At 33.1% G+C, this 17,909-nt stretch overlaps 1 protein-coding gene across 1 annotated transcript; it reads left to right on the top strand.

The window, feature by feature from the left end:
* The first annotated feature begins 1,592 nt into the window (after window positions 1-1,592).
* On the top strand, window positions 1,593-4,594 carry LOC126667003 (peroxidase 59-like). Its single transcript, XM_050359946.2, has 4 exons — window positions 1,593-1,876; window positions 2,321-2,503; window positions 3,438-3,603; window positions 3,835-4,594. The coding sequence occupies exons 1-4, from the start codon at window positions 1,655-1,657 to the stop codon at window positions 4,254-4,256; spliced, it is 993 nt and encodes a 330-aa protein (XP_050215903.1). The 5' UTR covers window positions 1,593-1,654; the 3' UTR covers window positions 4,257-4,594.
* Window positions 4,595-17,909: the final 13,315 nt, after the last annotated feature.

The following is a 17,909-nucleotide window of genomic DNA, read 5'->3' as shown; positions in this document are numbered from 1 at the left end:
TTGAGCCAAGTTCGTTCATCTAGGCACTTGCATTTTAGTATTTTTAATTATTATATTTATAACTTTTATTTTTGTCTAGAGTTCCATTTTTTGGTGACGAGTACTCACTATGCTGAACTGAAACTCAATATCATTGTCAAATCCCGGGATGTGAACCGCCCGCAATCCCACATACCTGGTAATTCCGGGTTATAATGACCAGCAATCCAACCTCAACCACTCCATATTAAGAAAGGGCGTAGCCGGGGTTCGAACCCGCGACCTTTGGCGCCCAGATGGCTAAGACTTAGACCATTAGACCAAATCCGTGCGGGCGTCTAGAGTTTGATTTTTAATATATATATAAGCCTTAATTTTTTAAAGACGGTGGTTGATTGAATAAAATTTGTTAAAAAGTGTTTTTTTTCCATGTTTAGTATTCTTTGTAAATTAATGATTGTTTGGATCTAGTATTCATAAAAGATTTTGAATGTGTAATTAGGAGTTAGTATTCGTTCGAATCAATAGAATTTGAAAGCTGTAATTTTGATATTAACTTATAATTAACAGATTTATAGATTTATCGGTTATTTGTCACTCCCGCTACATTACCAACAAAAGGAAAATGTTTAATGAAATACTATTTTTTAGCTTTGCTCTCGAGCACGTAGGGCTTATTTCTTGGAAGGTTTATTTCGTTTCTTCGCATTCTTTTGGTTGCACTGTATTCATGACATGGCATGCACTCCCAACAAAATTGAAGATCGGTAGTATCAGGTTATCAGCTCAATTAACACTCTAGACAATTCAATTACATACCAAATATATTAATACAATTTCAATACACTAATCTGATAAAAATTAAAAAGTGTGAAATTACAATTGATATAAGTCTAATTCAGACTTTGAACTTTCAGCTGGATTATTAAACCCTTAAAAATAAAATGATTCTGATAACTATGAACCCACCTTTGTTTGTTATTGTGGGTATAATTTTATAAGATAATTTGTTAGGTTTTATTAAATACATGCATGCAGCACTGTATTGCCAGCCACGGCCGCCATGCATACATCACAAACCACTATTACATGCATTATCAATGCTAAAAAGTTAGTACTAATTGTGTTAAAAAGATAAAAGTTTTAGATAAATTGATAAAAGGTTTATCTTTTCAAAACCATTAAGCCAAAATGTTATCTATATATTTTTGGCTTAATGGCGTAAAAAATCATAAACTTTAGCGAGTTTTGCAAATTTAACATAAACTTTCAATTTTCGTAAATTAATACACAAATTTTTATTTTTTTACAATTTTAGCACCGATCAATTTTCCTTAAAAAAAATAGAAAAAATGATGATGTGGACGCCGGAATAGTAGTTATTCCGGTGTACACATCACCATTTTTTTTTCGAAAAATTGACCGGTGCTAAAATTGCCAAAAATCAAAAGTTTGTGTATTAATTTGCCAAAATTGAAAGTTTATGTTAAATTTGCAAATCACGCTAAAGTTTGTGATTTTTTATGCAGTTAAGCCTATATTTTTTAATTTAACAGCAAATGCTATGCTTGCTACGTAATTGCATATAAATAGACCTTAGAAGTTTGGTAATGCATATAACTATCATTGCCCATTAATCTCATATTTGTAGCATTATTTGCTTTCTAATTAAGCCATGAAGAGTTCAAGCAAATACCATCAAACCCAATATTGTTTGTTTGTAACATTTTTAGTGTTATTTGTTGTTGTAAAATCCCAACTAACTCCAAATTTCTACGCAACATCATGTCCTAAACTTCTTCAAATTGTGCGCAAAGAGGTTCAAAACGCTATTAAGACTGAAATGCGAATGGCAGCCTCTTTGCTCCGACTTCATTTTCATGATTGCTTTGTTAATGTAAGTTAGTTTTCGTCTATGCATTCTGAAACTTAATTCTTTTCCCCAAAAATATTGTTATTGGCCAAAATCGTACAAATTTTTTATACCCTATTTTAAAATAGTATCATAACTTTAATTTGTATTATTTTAATTTATTTTGTTTCAGATAAAACTATTCAACAATTTTAGGTCATTTGAAGCTGACATGACAATCCACTTGAGTATTCAATCAATAAGGTGTTTTATTTTCATGCTGTCACGTCAGCTTCAAATTTCCTAAACTGGTCAGAAATACTAATATGGAACAAAATAAAAGTAATGGTACCAAAATGATACAAATTAAAATTATTGGTACAATTTTGAAACAAAATATAAAAAATTGGTATTATTTTGGCTAATAACTCTAGATTAGTCATAATGGAATAAATTAAGACTAATTAATTTATGTGTTTTTTGCTGTAGGGTTGTGATGGGTCATTGTTGCTAGATGGAAGTGATAGCGAGAAATTATCGTTGGCTAATAGAAACTCAGCAAGAGGATTTGAAGTGGTGGATGCAATCAAAACAGCAGTGGAAAATCAGTGCAGTGGAGTTGTATCTTGTGCTGATATTCTCACCATAGCTGCTAGGGATTCTGTTCTTTTGGTCGGTTTACTTCAATTTTTATATCTATTACATGCAATAACATCAATTTAATTTGGGGTTAAATATTTTTTTTTTCACTGAACCATAGTGTTTTTATTAAACGGTTATCGAATTATAAAAAATTACAAAATAGTTACCGAACCATAGTTTTTTTACAAAACGATTACAGAACTATAAAAAGTTACAAAATGGTAACGGGGCTACCATCATGATGTGGACAAGGTAAATATATTTAGTAAGATAATTTTTTTTATAAAAGACACCAGTTTAGTAATAGTTTTGTAAAAACAACTAGTGTGGTAAGCATTTTGTAACTATTTATAATTCGGTAACCTTTTTGTAATAATACTACAGTTCGGTGACGATTTTGTACATTTTTATAATTCAGTAACCGTTTTATAAAAAAACTATAGTTGGGTGACCTAAAATATATTTAATCCAATTAATTTGTATTAATCAAAATCAAAACATAACAGCAAAAACATATTTAGAAATATTGATGGGCTAAATATATTAGAGATCATTAAACTTTTAAATTATTTCGAAAAGGATATGAAACTTTAATTTATTCCTTTAAGGTCATCAAACTTCAATTTTTATTTTATAAAGATATTTGCGTAATAATTTCGATGATATGACCCATCAAATATAATATTTGAATAATGTTTATCACGTCAATAATCTAATTATACACGATGTAAGGTATAGTATTCAATTTTAAGTAGAATATGTAATTTGGTAATATTTTCCCACATTATAAATATTTTTAAAATTAAATGGCCACATACAGTGAAATCGAAAAATCTTTATAAAATGAAAGTTGAAATTTAATGACCTTATACCATTTGTGAAAATAATTTAAAAATTTAGTAATTCAGAATATATCTGATCCAGAGTAGCTCGTTACCGTCTAAATATTCAATATAATTCACAGAGCGGAGGACCAACATGGAAAGTTCCGCTAGGAAGAAGAGATGGGGTGACTGCTAATATAACAGAGGCAGATAATTCGTTGCCTTCCCCATTTGAAGGACTTGATCAAATTATTGCTAAATTTGTTGCTGTAGGCCTAAACATTACCGATGTTGTCTCTTTATCAGGTAATAATTATATAGTACCACTGAACTTTCACTCAAATGGTATAAGCACTGAGCAGCAAACTGCTAGATCGTGGGTTCAATTCCTCCCACAAGCGCTCCTCCTTCCCAAATATCAAAAAAAATAATTATATAGTAATCTAATAAATAAATCATTACACAATTATACACAATCAACTTATAAAAAAATATATTTATATAGTTTTGATTAATCTTATATCATTATTTTTGTAGGCGGACATACAATTGGCCTAGCCAAATGTGCAACATTCAGCAACAGGTTATCCAACTTCTCAGGAAGTGGTGCTCCAGATGCTACATTAGACTCAACTTTGCTATCTGATCTTCGAAATCTTTGCCCAGCAAATGGAGATGGCAACATTACAGCACCTCTTGATCGTAACTCTATCGATCTTTTCGACAATCATTATTTTCAGAATCTGCAAAATAATAAAGGCCTTCTCGGGTCGGACCAAATTCTATTTTCGAGCGATGAGTCTGTTACCACCACCAAATCTATTGTTCAAAGTTACAGCACCAACTCCAAGCTTTTCTTTGATGACTTTGCTAATTCCATGATCAAAATGGGCAATATCCGTCCGCTTACCGGATCTGCCGGACAAATTAGGAAGAACTGCAGAGTGGTTAATTCTTAAATGAGAGAGGAGTCACTCCGTCCTACAAACTTATATCATCGGAAAATTAAATCTATCTAATTTAGTTATTGTAAAATTAAATCTGAAATATTATAAAATTTGACCAAATAGATGCAAATTTATGAGTTTATTTAACTCTGATGAATAAAATTGGATCTAAATGATCTTGTCAAACAAATATGTGGATCAAAATGACCCTTCTCTCATTATTACAATGTACTCATTTAATTTAGATAAATATTGCAATGGACAGTGAGGTACTAGACCTTGTATTTTAGCTATGTTGATGCTGTGTTGTGATTTAGAACATGAATAAATATCGCAAAATTTCAATTTCATGAACTCTTTCTTATTAATTTTTTAATGAATACTTCTATTAATTAGTAGCGCATTGAATTATCGATTTTGACACTGTTGAATATTAAGTGTGATGAAAATCCCACATTGGAAAGATATGAGTAGAATGTGGAATATATAAGTGGAATGGACTGCCTAATCCATTACCTTAGGCTTTTGGGTTTAATGTGGTGTCCGGCCCACGATTATATGGTTCACATTCTGAACCTCATGAATGTATTCTCCCATACGTTGCGCTCAATTTGGACCAACAAGTGGTATCGGAGCCTAGATTTCAAATCTGAGATTCTAGGTATTTTGTTGATTGAAGATGTCGCTTCATAAATTCGATATTGAGAAATTCAATGGTTCGAATGACTTTACTCTGTGGAAAGTCAAGATGAGGGCTGTTTTGGTTCAACAAGGATGCGTTGCGGCGTTAGGAGGAGAAAGCAATTTACTGGAAGGTTTGTCTGTGGGAGAGAAGGCGGATATTATGTCAAAGGCACATAGTACGATTCTATTGAGTCTTTCTGATGAGGTGTTGAGAGAGGTTATCGGTGAAGGAACTGCTGATGCTTTATGGGGAGCGTTGGCGAGCAAGTTTCAGAAGAAATCTCTTACAAACCGGTTGTATCAGAAACAACGTTTGTATACATTGAGGATGACGGAAAATACTCAGGTAAGAGATGTTAATAACTTCAATCGAATTGTTATAGATTTACAAGGTGTTGGTGTTTCGATTGAAGAAGAGGATCAAGCCCTCATTCTTTTATGTTCTTTGCCCAGTTCATATGAAAACTTTGTTGATACAATGTTATATGGTAGAGATTCAATTTCTGTTAGTGATGTAAATGATGCTTTGCAATCCAAAGAACTAAAGAAAAAGGTCTCTAACTCTAATGAGGAGGAATCGGTTTCTGGTCTTGTGGTGAGTCGGAGCAGGAGTCATGAGAGAGATGGTGGGAAAGGAAACAGGTCGCGTTCCAAATCGAAGTCTAATGGACGACAATGCTATCACTGCAAGGAGAAGGGGCACTTTAGAAGAGATTGTCCGAAGCTGAAAAAGGGTGGCGAAAACAAGGAATCAAGCGGTAATGCTAATGCAGCTGTGGTACAGGAGAGTTCTGATGAGGAAGAAAGCGGTGATGTTTTGACTGTGAGTACATCAAGTTCTGATAGTACCTGGGTCCTAGATACTGGTGCATCTTATCATATGTCTTCTAGAAAGGAATTGTTTAATTCTTTCAAGGAGTGGAATGGCACTGTAAAGGTGGCGAATGATAAGGAGCTTGCTGTCAAGGATAGTGGTTCTGTTCAGATCAAGATGTATGATGGTATGGTTAGAACATTTGATGCTTGGTTTATTCCTGAACTGCGGAAGAACTTGATTTCAGTGGGTACACTTGACAAGCAAGGGTACAACCACTCAGGTGGAGATGGACAGATCAGAATTTCTAAAGGTGCATTGACTGTGATGAAGGGTGTGCTACAACACGGCATTTATATTCTCACAGGGAGTGCAGTGGTGGGAACTGTGGCGGTTGCTCGGTCCTTGGAGGTACATGATGGTAAAACCGAGTTGTGGCATCGGAGGTTAGGTCATATGAGCGAGAGGGGGCTATCCATATTGAGTAAACAAGGGTTGTTAGAAGGAGCGGAAACGGGGAAGCTGAAGTTCTGTGAAACTTGTATTCTTGGCAAGCAACGCAGGGTGAAATTCACTTCTGGAAGGCACACTTCTAAAGGTATCCTGGATTATATTCACTCGGATTTATGGGGTCCTGCTCGTGTTGAATCCCACAGGGGACTCAAATATTTTGTGACATTTATCGATGACTACTCGAGAAAGGTGTGGTTGTATTTTCTGAAATCGAAGGATGAAGTGTTTGGGCGGTTCAAGGAGTGGAAGACCATGGTTGAAAAGCATACTGGAAGACAGGTCAAGACACTCAGGACGGACAACGGGTTAGAGTTTTGCAATGCACCATTCGATGACTTCTGTAGAAAGGAAGGTATAGTGAGGCATCACACTGTACGGTACACACCACAGCAGAATGGGGTTGCAGAGCGAATGAACCAAACACTACTACAACGTGCTCGGTGCATGTGATTAAACGCGGGTCTTCCAAAGCGTTTCTGGGCTGAAGCAGTTAACACTGCTTGTTATCTGGTGAATAGATCGCCATCTACTGCAATTAATTTGAAGACGCCTCAAGAGGTATGGTATGGTAAACCCTCTGATTATTCTGGCTTGCGTGTTTTGGTTGTGTTGCCTATGCTCATGTTAATGATGGTAAACTTGAGGCGAGGGCAATGAAATGCATATTTCTAGGGTATGCGACTGGAGTTAAAGGGTACAGACTGTGGTGCACAGAGATGGATAGAACTCCAAAACTGATTATTAGTAGAGACGTAACCTTTGATGAATCTACTATGTTTGGCCAGAAAGAGGAACTTGGTGATCTTGCAGGAAAAACTGATATGGGTGCTAGCCAGAAGGTGGAGTTTGTAGCTCCAAATAGGATTACTACTGATCCTATAAACGAGCCTAATGAAGAAGTGGTAGAAGAGAGTATAGCAACAAGGAGAGGAAGAAGGCAAATCAGAACACCAATGAGATATGTGGATTGTGTTGATACGGTTGATATTAATCCTATGGCTTATGCTTTGGCAATAAGTGAGATCATTGATTCTGATGAGCTGCAATCGTATAAAGAGACAGTGCAGAGTAGAGAAGCATCCGACTTGGTTAATGTACGCATTGCATGAGGCCCTTAAGGGGCATGGATGACAGAGAGAGAGTTGGTCTTGGTTAACTTTGACTTGGAGTAATTTTAAGTCAAGGTGGAGAGTTTATTCTGTGATGCAATTTGGTGGCCTTTGTGATTTGCTGAAGAAGGTTTCAAGATTAATCTTGTTGGGTGTATTCGCTAAGGTGGAGATTGTTGAGTTATGGCTCATATTGTTCCTATTTGGATTAAGATATATTGTTCCTATTTAGATTAAGATACTTAGTCTTTTGTTTAGCATTGTTTTCCTTTTAGGATTTATAGTCTAGTTCCTTATTGGATTAGGACTTAAATTGTGTATTAAGGGTTCACTATAAATAGAGGTAATGACCCTATTGTAAACTCACAACAAACATATAGAATAAATTCTCTCTCTGCTCGTGGAGTAGATCGCATTGATCGAACCACGTAAAAACCTTGTGTGATTCTTTTTTTTCTCTTATTTATTTTCTGCTGCAATGTATTCTCCCATACATTGCGCTCAATTTGGACCAACAGACACACTTCAATTTTTTTTCTTTTTTGTCATATTAAGAGATTTTATATATTGAATTAGCTATACTAGTAAAATTTATAGCTCCCCTATTTGTGATAGGCTTTTTTTTGGCCCTTTTAGATAAATACCAAAAAAAAAATATATTATTAAGAATACTACCTCAAAATTTGTTTTTTAAAAATACAATTTGTATTTTGTTTTTGTAAAAATGACTTTTGTTATTCTAAAAAATATTTTTTTTAATCTCAGAAATACGATTTTGGCTACCTATCGGTATACTAACACCGTTAATTAACCAACAAACAAAACTATTACAAATTCAAACCTCCATTTTTATTAAACTAGTTGAAAATTATATTACAAACTCTTCCGCCTTCATCACCGCAAGAGGATCCGTCAAAATAAAACCTAAATTGTCTTTTTTTTTAATCTAAAATTATTGATTAAACATTAGTTAACCATTTGTTAACCAGCAATGTACTAAAAACAAGGTCATTGATGTACCATTAATACACCATTGGTTAATTAGTAATAAAAAATAAAATTCAACAACTGTTTACTAACGATTTTATTAATGATTATATTCAAAATAAATTTTATTGCAAAGTTACCTAACAGTTTACTCAATGTTAAACATTGGTTACCCAACACCCAAAACATTACAATTCTCATAAATATTTCTTCAAACACCTAGAGTGCAGGCTGTGCAGCACCAGAAAATCAAACCACTACTACAATACCATTGTCGTTCATAAAAGAAAAATAAAAAATTGATTAACCAACACCCAAAAAATTAATTCTATCTACACATCCACGTGAAAGACTACAAATCAAATACTACACCTTCTTCTAAAACAAAGCACCTATCAATTCAGCATCGAAACGCGCACATTGAGATTAAATACCTAGAGAGCAAGAGTGTGAGTCAGTCACCTGTTATACGACGTCGTAGAAAGAAATTAATAATGTTTAGGCACCAGTACGATACAGACATTACCACATGGAGCCCATCCGGATGGCTATTCCAAGTAGAGTATACCACGGAGGCCGTAAATAAAGGTTTAGCGACAATTGGACTCTGATCTAAGACTCACGTGGTTCTCGCGTGCGTTAATAAGGTTAATTCCAACCTCTCGTCTCACCAAAAGAAGATCTTCAAAGTCGATGACCATATCGGCGTTGCTATTGCCGGTCTCACTGTCGACGGTCGTCTCACGTGGTTCAACAGTTGCTTCCTCTCTTGTTTACTCTTTGCTGCCATGGTTTTAAGTTTGATTTAAATAAATTAGGTTATGAAAAGATTAGAGGAGCATATATTTGTGTAAAATCAAACATATAAATATTAAAAAAGAAAAGAACAAATTGTATTTTTTAAAAGAGAAAGATATGAACGTAATTATCTAATTAAGTTCAAAAGTTGTAGTATTTTGTCTAATTATCTCTTTTTTTCCGAGAATCTTTCAAAATTACCACAAAATGGGCTTCCATTTTCGTTCTTTACAATAAAGTCGATTTTTATTTCACAAGCACCATATTTTGAAGAAAAATTACACAAACGCCATGTGCGCTGATGTTAGCGTGCGACGCTAACATCAGTGCGCGTCAGCAGATCTGGCGCGCAGTTGCACTTGTGCAAATGCTCACATAAAGCTAACCCATGTTAGCAGGTGCAACAAACATGGTTTTATTTATTTTTTATTTCTTTTTAAATAATAAAATAATTTATTTAATTTTAAAAATATTAATTTTAATTTTAATCAAATACATAATGGAGATGTATCAAATATGGATAAAACATATATGTAATAAAACATTGAAAAAGATGTATAAAAACATGAAAAATCTATTTATCGTGTATAAATTATGTATCAAATATGAAAAGTATATATATATCATGTATAATTACGACATGTATTAAATATGTATTGGAGATTTATCCATTTTTTAAAATATAATAATAAACTGACTGAATTAGTCGGTTGCTTTATTTAAATCGATAAAAAAAATAAAAACATTGTCCGATCTAAATTATATATCAGAAATGTATCAAATATGTATCGAAAATGTATCCAATATATATCAGAAATGTATCAAATATGTATCGAATTGTTTTGCTATAGTTGTAAAATAATAAGAATAAAAAAAATAACATCACCATTATCATATTCACTAGCAAATCAAGGGTTATTTTCAACAAAAATATTAATTTTTAACTAAAATTTACCAGCTCTAAATGTTATGAACATGCACCAAACAACAAATATGTATCGGATGTATCAAATATATATATTTAAAATATGTAAAAAAACCTAAAGAAATTATAAAAATAAAGAATTTTTTTTTGAATGATCGAATATATATCAAATATGTATCGAGATGTATCAAATTATATGTTTGATTATTTTTTAATGTTTAACATAATTTTGCAATAGTCTATTCAAATATATATCTCAAACTTAAAATTAATATTTCTAAAATTTTATATAAAATAAATTAGTTTTGATACATTATATTTATAAAATATATAAATAAATTAATGATTTGAATTTTTCTAAAACATTTAATATAAATATTTAATATTTAAGTATATATATATATATATATATATATATATATATATATATATATATATATATATATATATATATATATATATATATATATATATATATATATATTATATAAATAAAAAAAGTGTAAGGACCTTTGAAAAAAAGGGTCCCCATTTTATGTATTATATGGGATAACAGGTGCACCTGTTTCCCAAAAAATTGTGATAACAGGTGCATGGTGCACCTGTTTCACGCATGTCAAGACAGTCGAAAAAGGAAATTTTTCTTAAAAAAATACTAAATTCGAGTTTATTGTATAGGACACGTGTAGGCTAATAGGTAAATGCAGTGTTGGATGAAATAAAACACCCATATTTAATAATAAAATAAACAAACTTAATAAAATTATATTGTCTGAAATGTGGTGCCTTTTTTTTTATTTTCTTGTTATCTTCTCTTTTTCTTCCACTTAATTGATACACAATTATTTTTTAAAAATATTCATAAAAAATCCAAGTATTTGATATAGCTTGATTTTTTTATTCTATCGCATTTGTTTCAATGAGATTTTATTTTATTTGTCGTTGAGTTTCACAATAGCTCAAGAAGGGAGGGGGAGAATGAACTGAAAGTTTTTAAAAAAATTATTTTAACACTAAAAAACTAATAAAATTATTGGCAAACTCATATAAAACAATTTTTTCACAAGATATGAAAGAAGTTGATAGCTTTAAGAAGATTAATTAAAAACCCTGATCTAAATAAATTAAAAACCTTCTTAACTGGTTAAATTTCAAAATTGATATACATCGCATTGTATTTAAGCATAAATCTTTTTTTAGCCCAACACCTAGTCGCAGCTTTAGCTTTGATTTTTTGAAAAATCTGGCTACTAGAACACAACTTCTGATTGTAAATAAAATACCCCAGATATAGTAGACAGTGGCAGCAAACATCAGCTTCCTCAAATTAGTCTTCTTATATCTGCAATTAGTTCTTCTGCATATCCACCTAAGAATATTTCTATTCATTCTCACATAACTCATAAACTTGTCCAGACTTCTTTGGAGAACAAGCAATCAAAGAACATATGAGTTATAATTTTTGTCCCATCATTACACAGGCAACAAATATCTAAATCAACAATCTTCCACTTAACCATCTTGTCTTTGGTCTGTAGCCTATTTAGTAAGGCTAACCAACAAATAAATGTATTGTTGGGTTTTCTAGGTTTGTAACACAGCGGAATTTCAATTTTTGTTATCAAAAACTCAAAACAAGATCCATGTAATTTGAAGAGTTGAACAAGTTGTATAAACAAAACTTACTCGAATGTCGAATTCAAACAATAATGTAGGAAGGAATCACTTAGATGATACCTTGCCTCGGATCAGAAACTCCTCCAAAAAAATGTGTTCTCTACAAGTATCCACACTAACAGATCTTTGCCAAAACAAGTGATTGTGTGCTAGCACTATTCCTTCACAAAGCAATTACGAATTGTGAATAATTTTTAGCGATTGTCTTGTGTTTCAAAAAACACATACATAAAATCCTAACTTTAAGAGTGTATTTATAAAAAAAATAACACACCTAGGGTTTACGCAAGAAATATGTTTTGCAATCAAATTCAAACACTACGTTTTTGATATCTTTTTTGAGTTTATATATATCAAAAACTCCTTTTTCTAATTACACACACACGCACACATATATAATTATAATTATGTATTAATTACTTTATTCTATTAGACTTATACAACCCTTAATTGTTTTGTATATATTCTTAGGATGCGACTCACGTAGGTTCATATAGTGTTGGCAGTGAGCTCAAAATCTCTATTTCGACCCACAAGTTATAAGTGGCCTCTAACAAGAGATTATAACTAACCCATATGAATATTGATCATCCCATTTAACCTTTATATAATATTTTAATCCTTTTATCTCACGATATCCATATTAAATATAAGGCATACTAATGTCATCCTTATAATAATTAATCATTAGTTTTCTGATTTCAAGTAGACTGAAAATGATAACTCTTTATCAACTCATTTAGCATATGACCATACATTTCCTTCAGTCTATCTTTTCAAGGGGCCCATAGATATCTTATTCAAATAATTGAGGGACAAATTCCTTCTATATCACCCATATTTCTCACATATTTACTCTCATATCCAACACAATCTATTCTACTATCCTATTAAAGATAATATAAGACTGTATTAAAATGTAAAATAACTATGTTGAAATCCATGGTGATTTCAAGGTCAAAGGATTAGTTTAATATTACTATAATGAGAGATACTTATGACAATGATCTATGTAGTATTCTCATGATGGATCATCTAGTGCCTCATTTTTTAAAATGGCACATATAATTTGACTTAATATGCATATACATGATTAATAAAATATAATCATCAGTCAACATCATACTAGTCTTAATGCACTATTAAGACTACGGATAGTTTGAATATAATTCTTTTTTAATTCTCACGGTTTTATTATCAAGTCACACACTTTATGACCTTTAAAAGAATTAATCATTCAAACATTTAATCATAATATAAAATGATAATAAAAGTGTCAACTAATAAATAACCAAAGATAAAGGCAATACATGGTCAAATATGATTAACCTAGTGTATATCACTAACACGTATATCTAGGAATGTTACCAACAAACCAAACTAGAATATACCAAGGGACTCTGCTCTTAATAGGGGTTATCCTTCTCCACAGACTATTAATAGTGAACATAACATTAGAGATAGCAGTCCACCTAACTGAATCTTCAAAAGCTTCATTAACAGAGAAATTCATCTCAATATAATGCCAAGCTACCATAGTGTTCTCATCAATGGGACCAGGCAGATGCCAACAATATCTTCTCTAAACATCACAGACCTTGGCAGCATTAGGGATATCGATGTCTTCAATCACAACATCAGGAAATCTACCTTTCAAAGAAGTGCCATTAGCCCAAGAATCATAACCGAAATGAGAAATCTGGCCATTTTAAAGATTATATTCCAAGAAAGGGGCAATGGCCTGTCTTACTTTCAGTAAGTTCCTCCAACACAGGGACTTATCAGAGGTTTTTACTATCCCTAAAAAACTTAACTTTTTGAGCTTATTATCATGAACCCAGCTTGCCCAAATGGAAGGCTTGAGGGATACCAAGCTTCAGACATGCTTACAAACTGCAGTTATATTCCACAAATACATAGGCTTGACACTAAAGCCACCATACTACTTATTTTCACACACTCTATCCAAGCTCATTGAACCCCCTTTTTATTTAAGTGGTGCCACGTATCCTATTTTGAGATAGTTAGAAGCAAGCCGGTCAAGAATAAATAAAAATATTTTGAATTAAGACTGAAGTGGGTCTAATATATTAGTCGCGAAATGATAATTAAGTTTGAAAATTATTATTCGTTGGAGCGAGTGTGAGCGGGACTAAGGAAAATATAAAGAATTAATATATCAATATGCATCTCTAAATGGAAAGCTAAAAGTTTCGGACAAGTCCTCAAAATTATAGAATTTTGGACGTAAATATTGAAGGATATAAAATAGGGAAAAGGGTCATTTATCAAGGAGATCCTTGAACATCTTTAAACCAGAGCAGAACCCTAAGGAGATGAACGGCAACTCCTTGCAGAGATAAGGGGAATTCATCCAATAATGAACACGGTTAAGAGTTAGCCTCTCGCCATGAAGATGGTAGAGCGACTTCAAGCAAATAAAATGGTGGATGGCGATGGGGTGCAGTTGGCACACAACGACGCCCCAATACTCCAAAAAACGGAACAACAGCATGTCCAACGGAAACCAGAGACCAGCAAACAATTTCTCTTCAAAAACAAAGGAAGAGCCAGGAGGAAGACGCGAGTCAGCATACTGACCCTCCGCCGGAAGATCCATTAGAAAATCTTTAGGAATACCGTAGGTCTCCCGAAGAGAAACCAAGGACTTATGAGTAAGAGAACAGGGCCACTTCCTTAAAGAAGCAACAACTTTCAAATAACCCTCAACCATGATCAACGAAGAAGAAAGTCGAAGAGTCAAGAAAAAACAAGTAGGGTAAAATAAACGCAAGAGGAATAAAAAGGATAAAAAAAATAGAAAAAAGAGATAAATCAGGAAAATTTTGAAAATAAAAGAAAGATGAAACGGCAGCAGAATACCAAAAGGTGTAAGACGCTTTAAATATCGCAATACAAGCCATCAAAGAAGCAAAAGAAGAGGAGAGGAGAATTCAAACAGACGACCCGACCCAGTGAAAGTGCGCTTCACATTACAAACATAAATATCTATGAGAAGCGGGAACCAAAAGTGGGGGATTAATGATGGAATAAGCCCATAAAACGGAGGGTCCACATAAATCCCACATTGAATAGGAAAAGCAAAAAAAACATACTCGCCTATAAATAGATCGATCCTAAACTCTCACAAGGATTGGAATATCCTGACCTGTATACTTATATACGATAAAAATAAATGTATCCTTTTAAATCTGAATATATAGAATTCTAGTCTTATATCCTCAATATATCAGGTCTATATATAGAAACGTTTCTAGTATGTTTTTCTTCGATGATCGATATATTCTCTGAAAAAGCGGTTTTGATACATCGAGCTTGTTTAGTCGATATCTCTCTAGTCTGATATTGGAATTTAACGTTCTTTATGTCAAATAGAAGACATCAACGTGCTCCTCAACTCTACCGGTTTTGTTTTGTAAAATTCGGCCAAAAATAGATCAAATACACGACCTAAGTTTTGGTCCAAAACGACATGATTGGTTCGTCGTGCTCCGACCACTTTTCTCGTCGTTCTAATCTCAGAAATCCTTTGGTCAATGTTTTCAAAATTTGGATAGTTAAATTCTAAGGATTTAACGTATCGTCTAGCTATCCAATCAGGAGCTTGACAGTTGTTTATATACGTGATGGATTGGAAACAGCGGTGTTTATGAGTTTACTATTTACTTTTGTGTATTGTTCAAAGAAATTTTTATGTTATGATTAAATTAAATGCATCGCATACGATATAGTTTTGTTATGATTGAAGTAAATGCATCGCATTTGATATGATTCTGTTTGTGTGTGCTATATAGTAGTTTGTTTGTTAAGTATGATGTTTGGTTTAACGATCCAAAGAAACGAGCTACATATTGGACATCAATAGGTTGTGTGATCATCAGTATCCGATTAAGTCATAGAATAGTCTCTATCGCTTTGTAGAGTACTCGTCTCGTTTGTTAGATAAGAGGTTAACTCAGTAGAACTATCTCGGGACCTGTATCTAGTGAGTTAACTCGGTGGAACTATCTTGGGGCTCACACTCGATCGTTGGATTTGAGAAGTGGCATGAGTTAACTCGGTGGAACTATCTCAGGACTATGCCATATGGTATTGTTAACTCGGTGGAACTATCTCGGGACCATACCATTCAGATTAAGGAAGTTTTGTTATGATAGGTTTGAAATAAGTTCAGTTCGTATACACTATGATTAAGATTAGGGTTTCCATCAGATCTAATATTTGGATTATTTGTTATGTCTTAATATATGTTTGTGTAATTTATTTTGTATAATATAGTAAGTAAATGTGAACTGACTAAGTGTCAACTGAACCTCCCATAGTGTTTTCCTTTCAGGTAAATAGCATTTTATTGTGACAGACTTCTATTCTTGTTCCAGAAGTCTGTACTTTTTCAGTATGAAAAGAAAAGAAGATTTCAATTCATAGAGCTGCAGTAGTCGAGTCCTATTAATATGATGTTTGACAAATGATTTTTATATGTATTGTATATACTCTGATGTATGATAGGATCGTATATGTTTTGTATGGATTTGAGACTTCACTTTTTGATCCTTGTATCCTTTACCAGTTGTCTATGTAAGAAACTGGTTTATATGATATTTTTGTGAACGTATGTTTGGTATGTTTGAAGCAAAACACTAAGAAAAAATGAAAAACAAATCGAGAGCGAACATATATGTTTGGTATGTTTGAAGTAAAACATTTATAGTGTCTTTAGGCTTGCCACGGGTTTCGGAGCGACCACTCTCATTCCCTAGCGCCGGCCGCGACCTAAGATTTTGGATCGTGACATCTCCCTTGCTGAATAAGAAGAGGTCATCAGCAAATGATAATTGACAAAGCTTTAAATTGCTGCACCCTTTGTGAAATTTAAAATCAGGCCCTTCCTTAGTCATTTTAATCATTCTTCTAGTGAGGTATTCCATACACAGGACAAATAACCAAGGAGACATAAGGTTACCTTGTCTGAGCTAATTCCCATCAGAGTACCTATTACTTTCCCCATTAATCATTATTAAAAACATTGGAGTTCTAACACAACTCATAAGAATATCACTAAACCTCCTAAGGAAGTAGAAACTAATCAACACCTCCTCAATAAAGTCTCAATCAAGAGAACTATATGCTTTATTAAAATCTACTTTTATAGCACATGATTTATTAAGACCCCTATGATAGTACCTAACTATTTCATAGGCAAGCATTATATTGTCTACTATGCTTCTAAAGGGAACATCGAGGGTTGTTTGTACCTTTTGCCTTGATATAAATTAAATCTCATATTCATATGTTATTGTAAACGGAACGGGGTTCAGGGGCCGCTCGCCCAAGCTTATGGTTGACTTTTTGATCTGGAAAAGGGTTTAAAAATGGAGTCGCCACCTTGTTCAACTAGGAATTGCATTTTATACCGACTAGATAACCTTACTCGCTTATGGGTAAGATTATCGTGCATCGGACCAAAAGACTGGGTTCATGGACCTCATCGAGAATCGTATGCTTGGCTTATTTGTTACCGGTTTTATTTACCGGAAAGATTTGTTTTATTCTCATCTCAACATACAATTATCATTCCATAGGATATAATACAAGAAATGTAAATAAGTCTAAAAGCGTATAAACACGTAGACTCGGATATGACTCAATCTGGACTGGTCATGCAAAGCAAGTTGTAGATACTCCTAAGTATACATCTAAACATGGTGATTTCTAACAAATAGCAAACGTCTGGATGGTCTGGATTGATTACATGCACAAAGCCTAAACCGAAAGTCTAATTTTGATTGATTTTATTAAGTGATCTTGAATGTCCTATACCACCTTTTACTACATTTTCGTGGTACTCCTAAGATGCATAAGTGATTGGCTGGAATTGATTTGATTTATCTAATTTAAAGTGATTAATTCTTTAGTCTATTAATAATTAAATTTAGCATGCTTTTTGAAAGCGGTAAACATTGCAAACGTGCTCACGGGCAGTTGGTATGCGTACATGGTGAGGAATACATTTAAACCTCATTGTCTTTTGAGTTCCTGGGTGGAATTGACCGTCGGTGTTGTCAGAACACAGAAGTTGTCCATCTCGTTAATACATTTCTATCTGTTTGAACCGGGTTCGATTCCGAGTTCGGGTG

This window comes from Mercurialis annua, linkage group LG2 (genome assembly GCF_937616625.2).
Source record: "Mercurialis annua linkage group LG2, ddMerAnnu1.2, whole genome shotgun sequence".
In the NCBI taxonomy this organism is placed as follows: domain Eukaryota; kingdom Viridiplantae; phylum Streptophyta; class Magnoliopsida; order Malpighiales; family Euphorbiaceae; genus Mercurialis; species Mercurialis annua.
Note: the sequence above shows the minus strand (reverse complement) of the source record. Positions and strands in the feature narration are given on the sequence as shown.

What these genes read in the sequence shown, in the direction of transcription:
- LOC126667003 (XM_050359946.2), top strand. Translation starts at nt 1,655, where the DNA reads ATGAAGAGTTCAAGCAAATACCATCAAACCCAATATTGTTTGTTTGTA. An exon ending in CTAGGGATTCTGTTCTTTTG is followed by an intron (nt 2,504 to 3,437) that starts GTCGGTTTACTT and finishes TATAATTCACAG; the next exon opens with AGCGGAGGACCAACATGGAA. An exon ending in CGATGTTGTCTCTTTATCAG is followed by an intron (nt 3,604 to 3,834) that starts GTAATAATTATA and finishes TTATTTTTGTAG; the next exon opens with GCGGACATACAATTGGCCTA.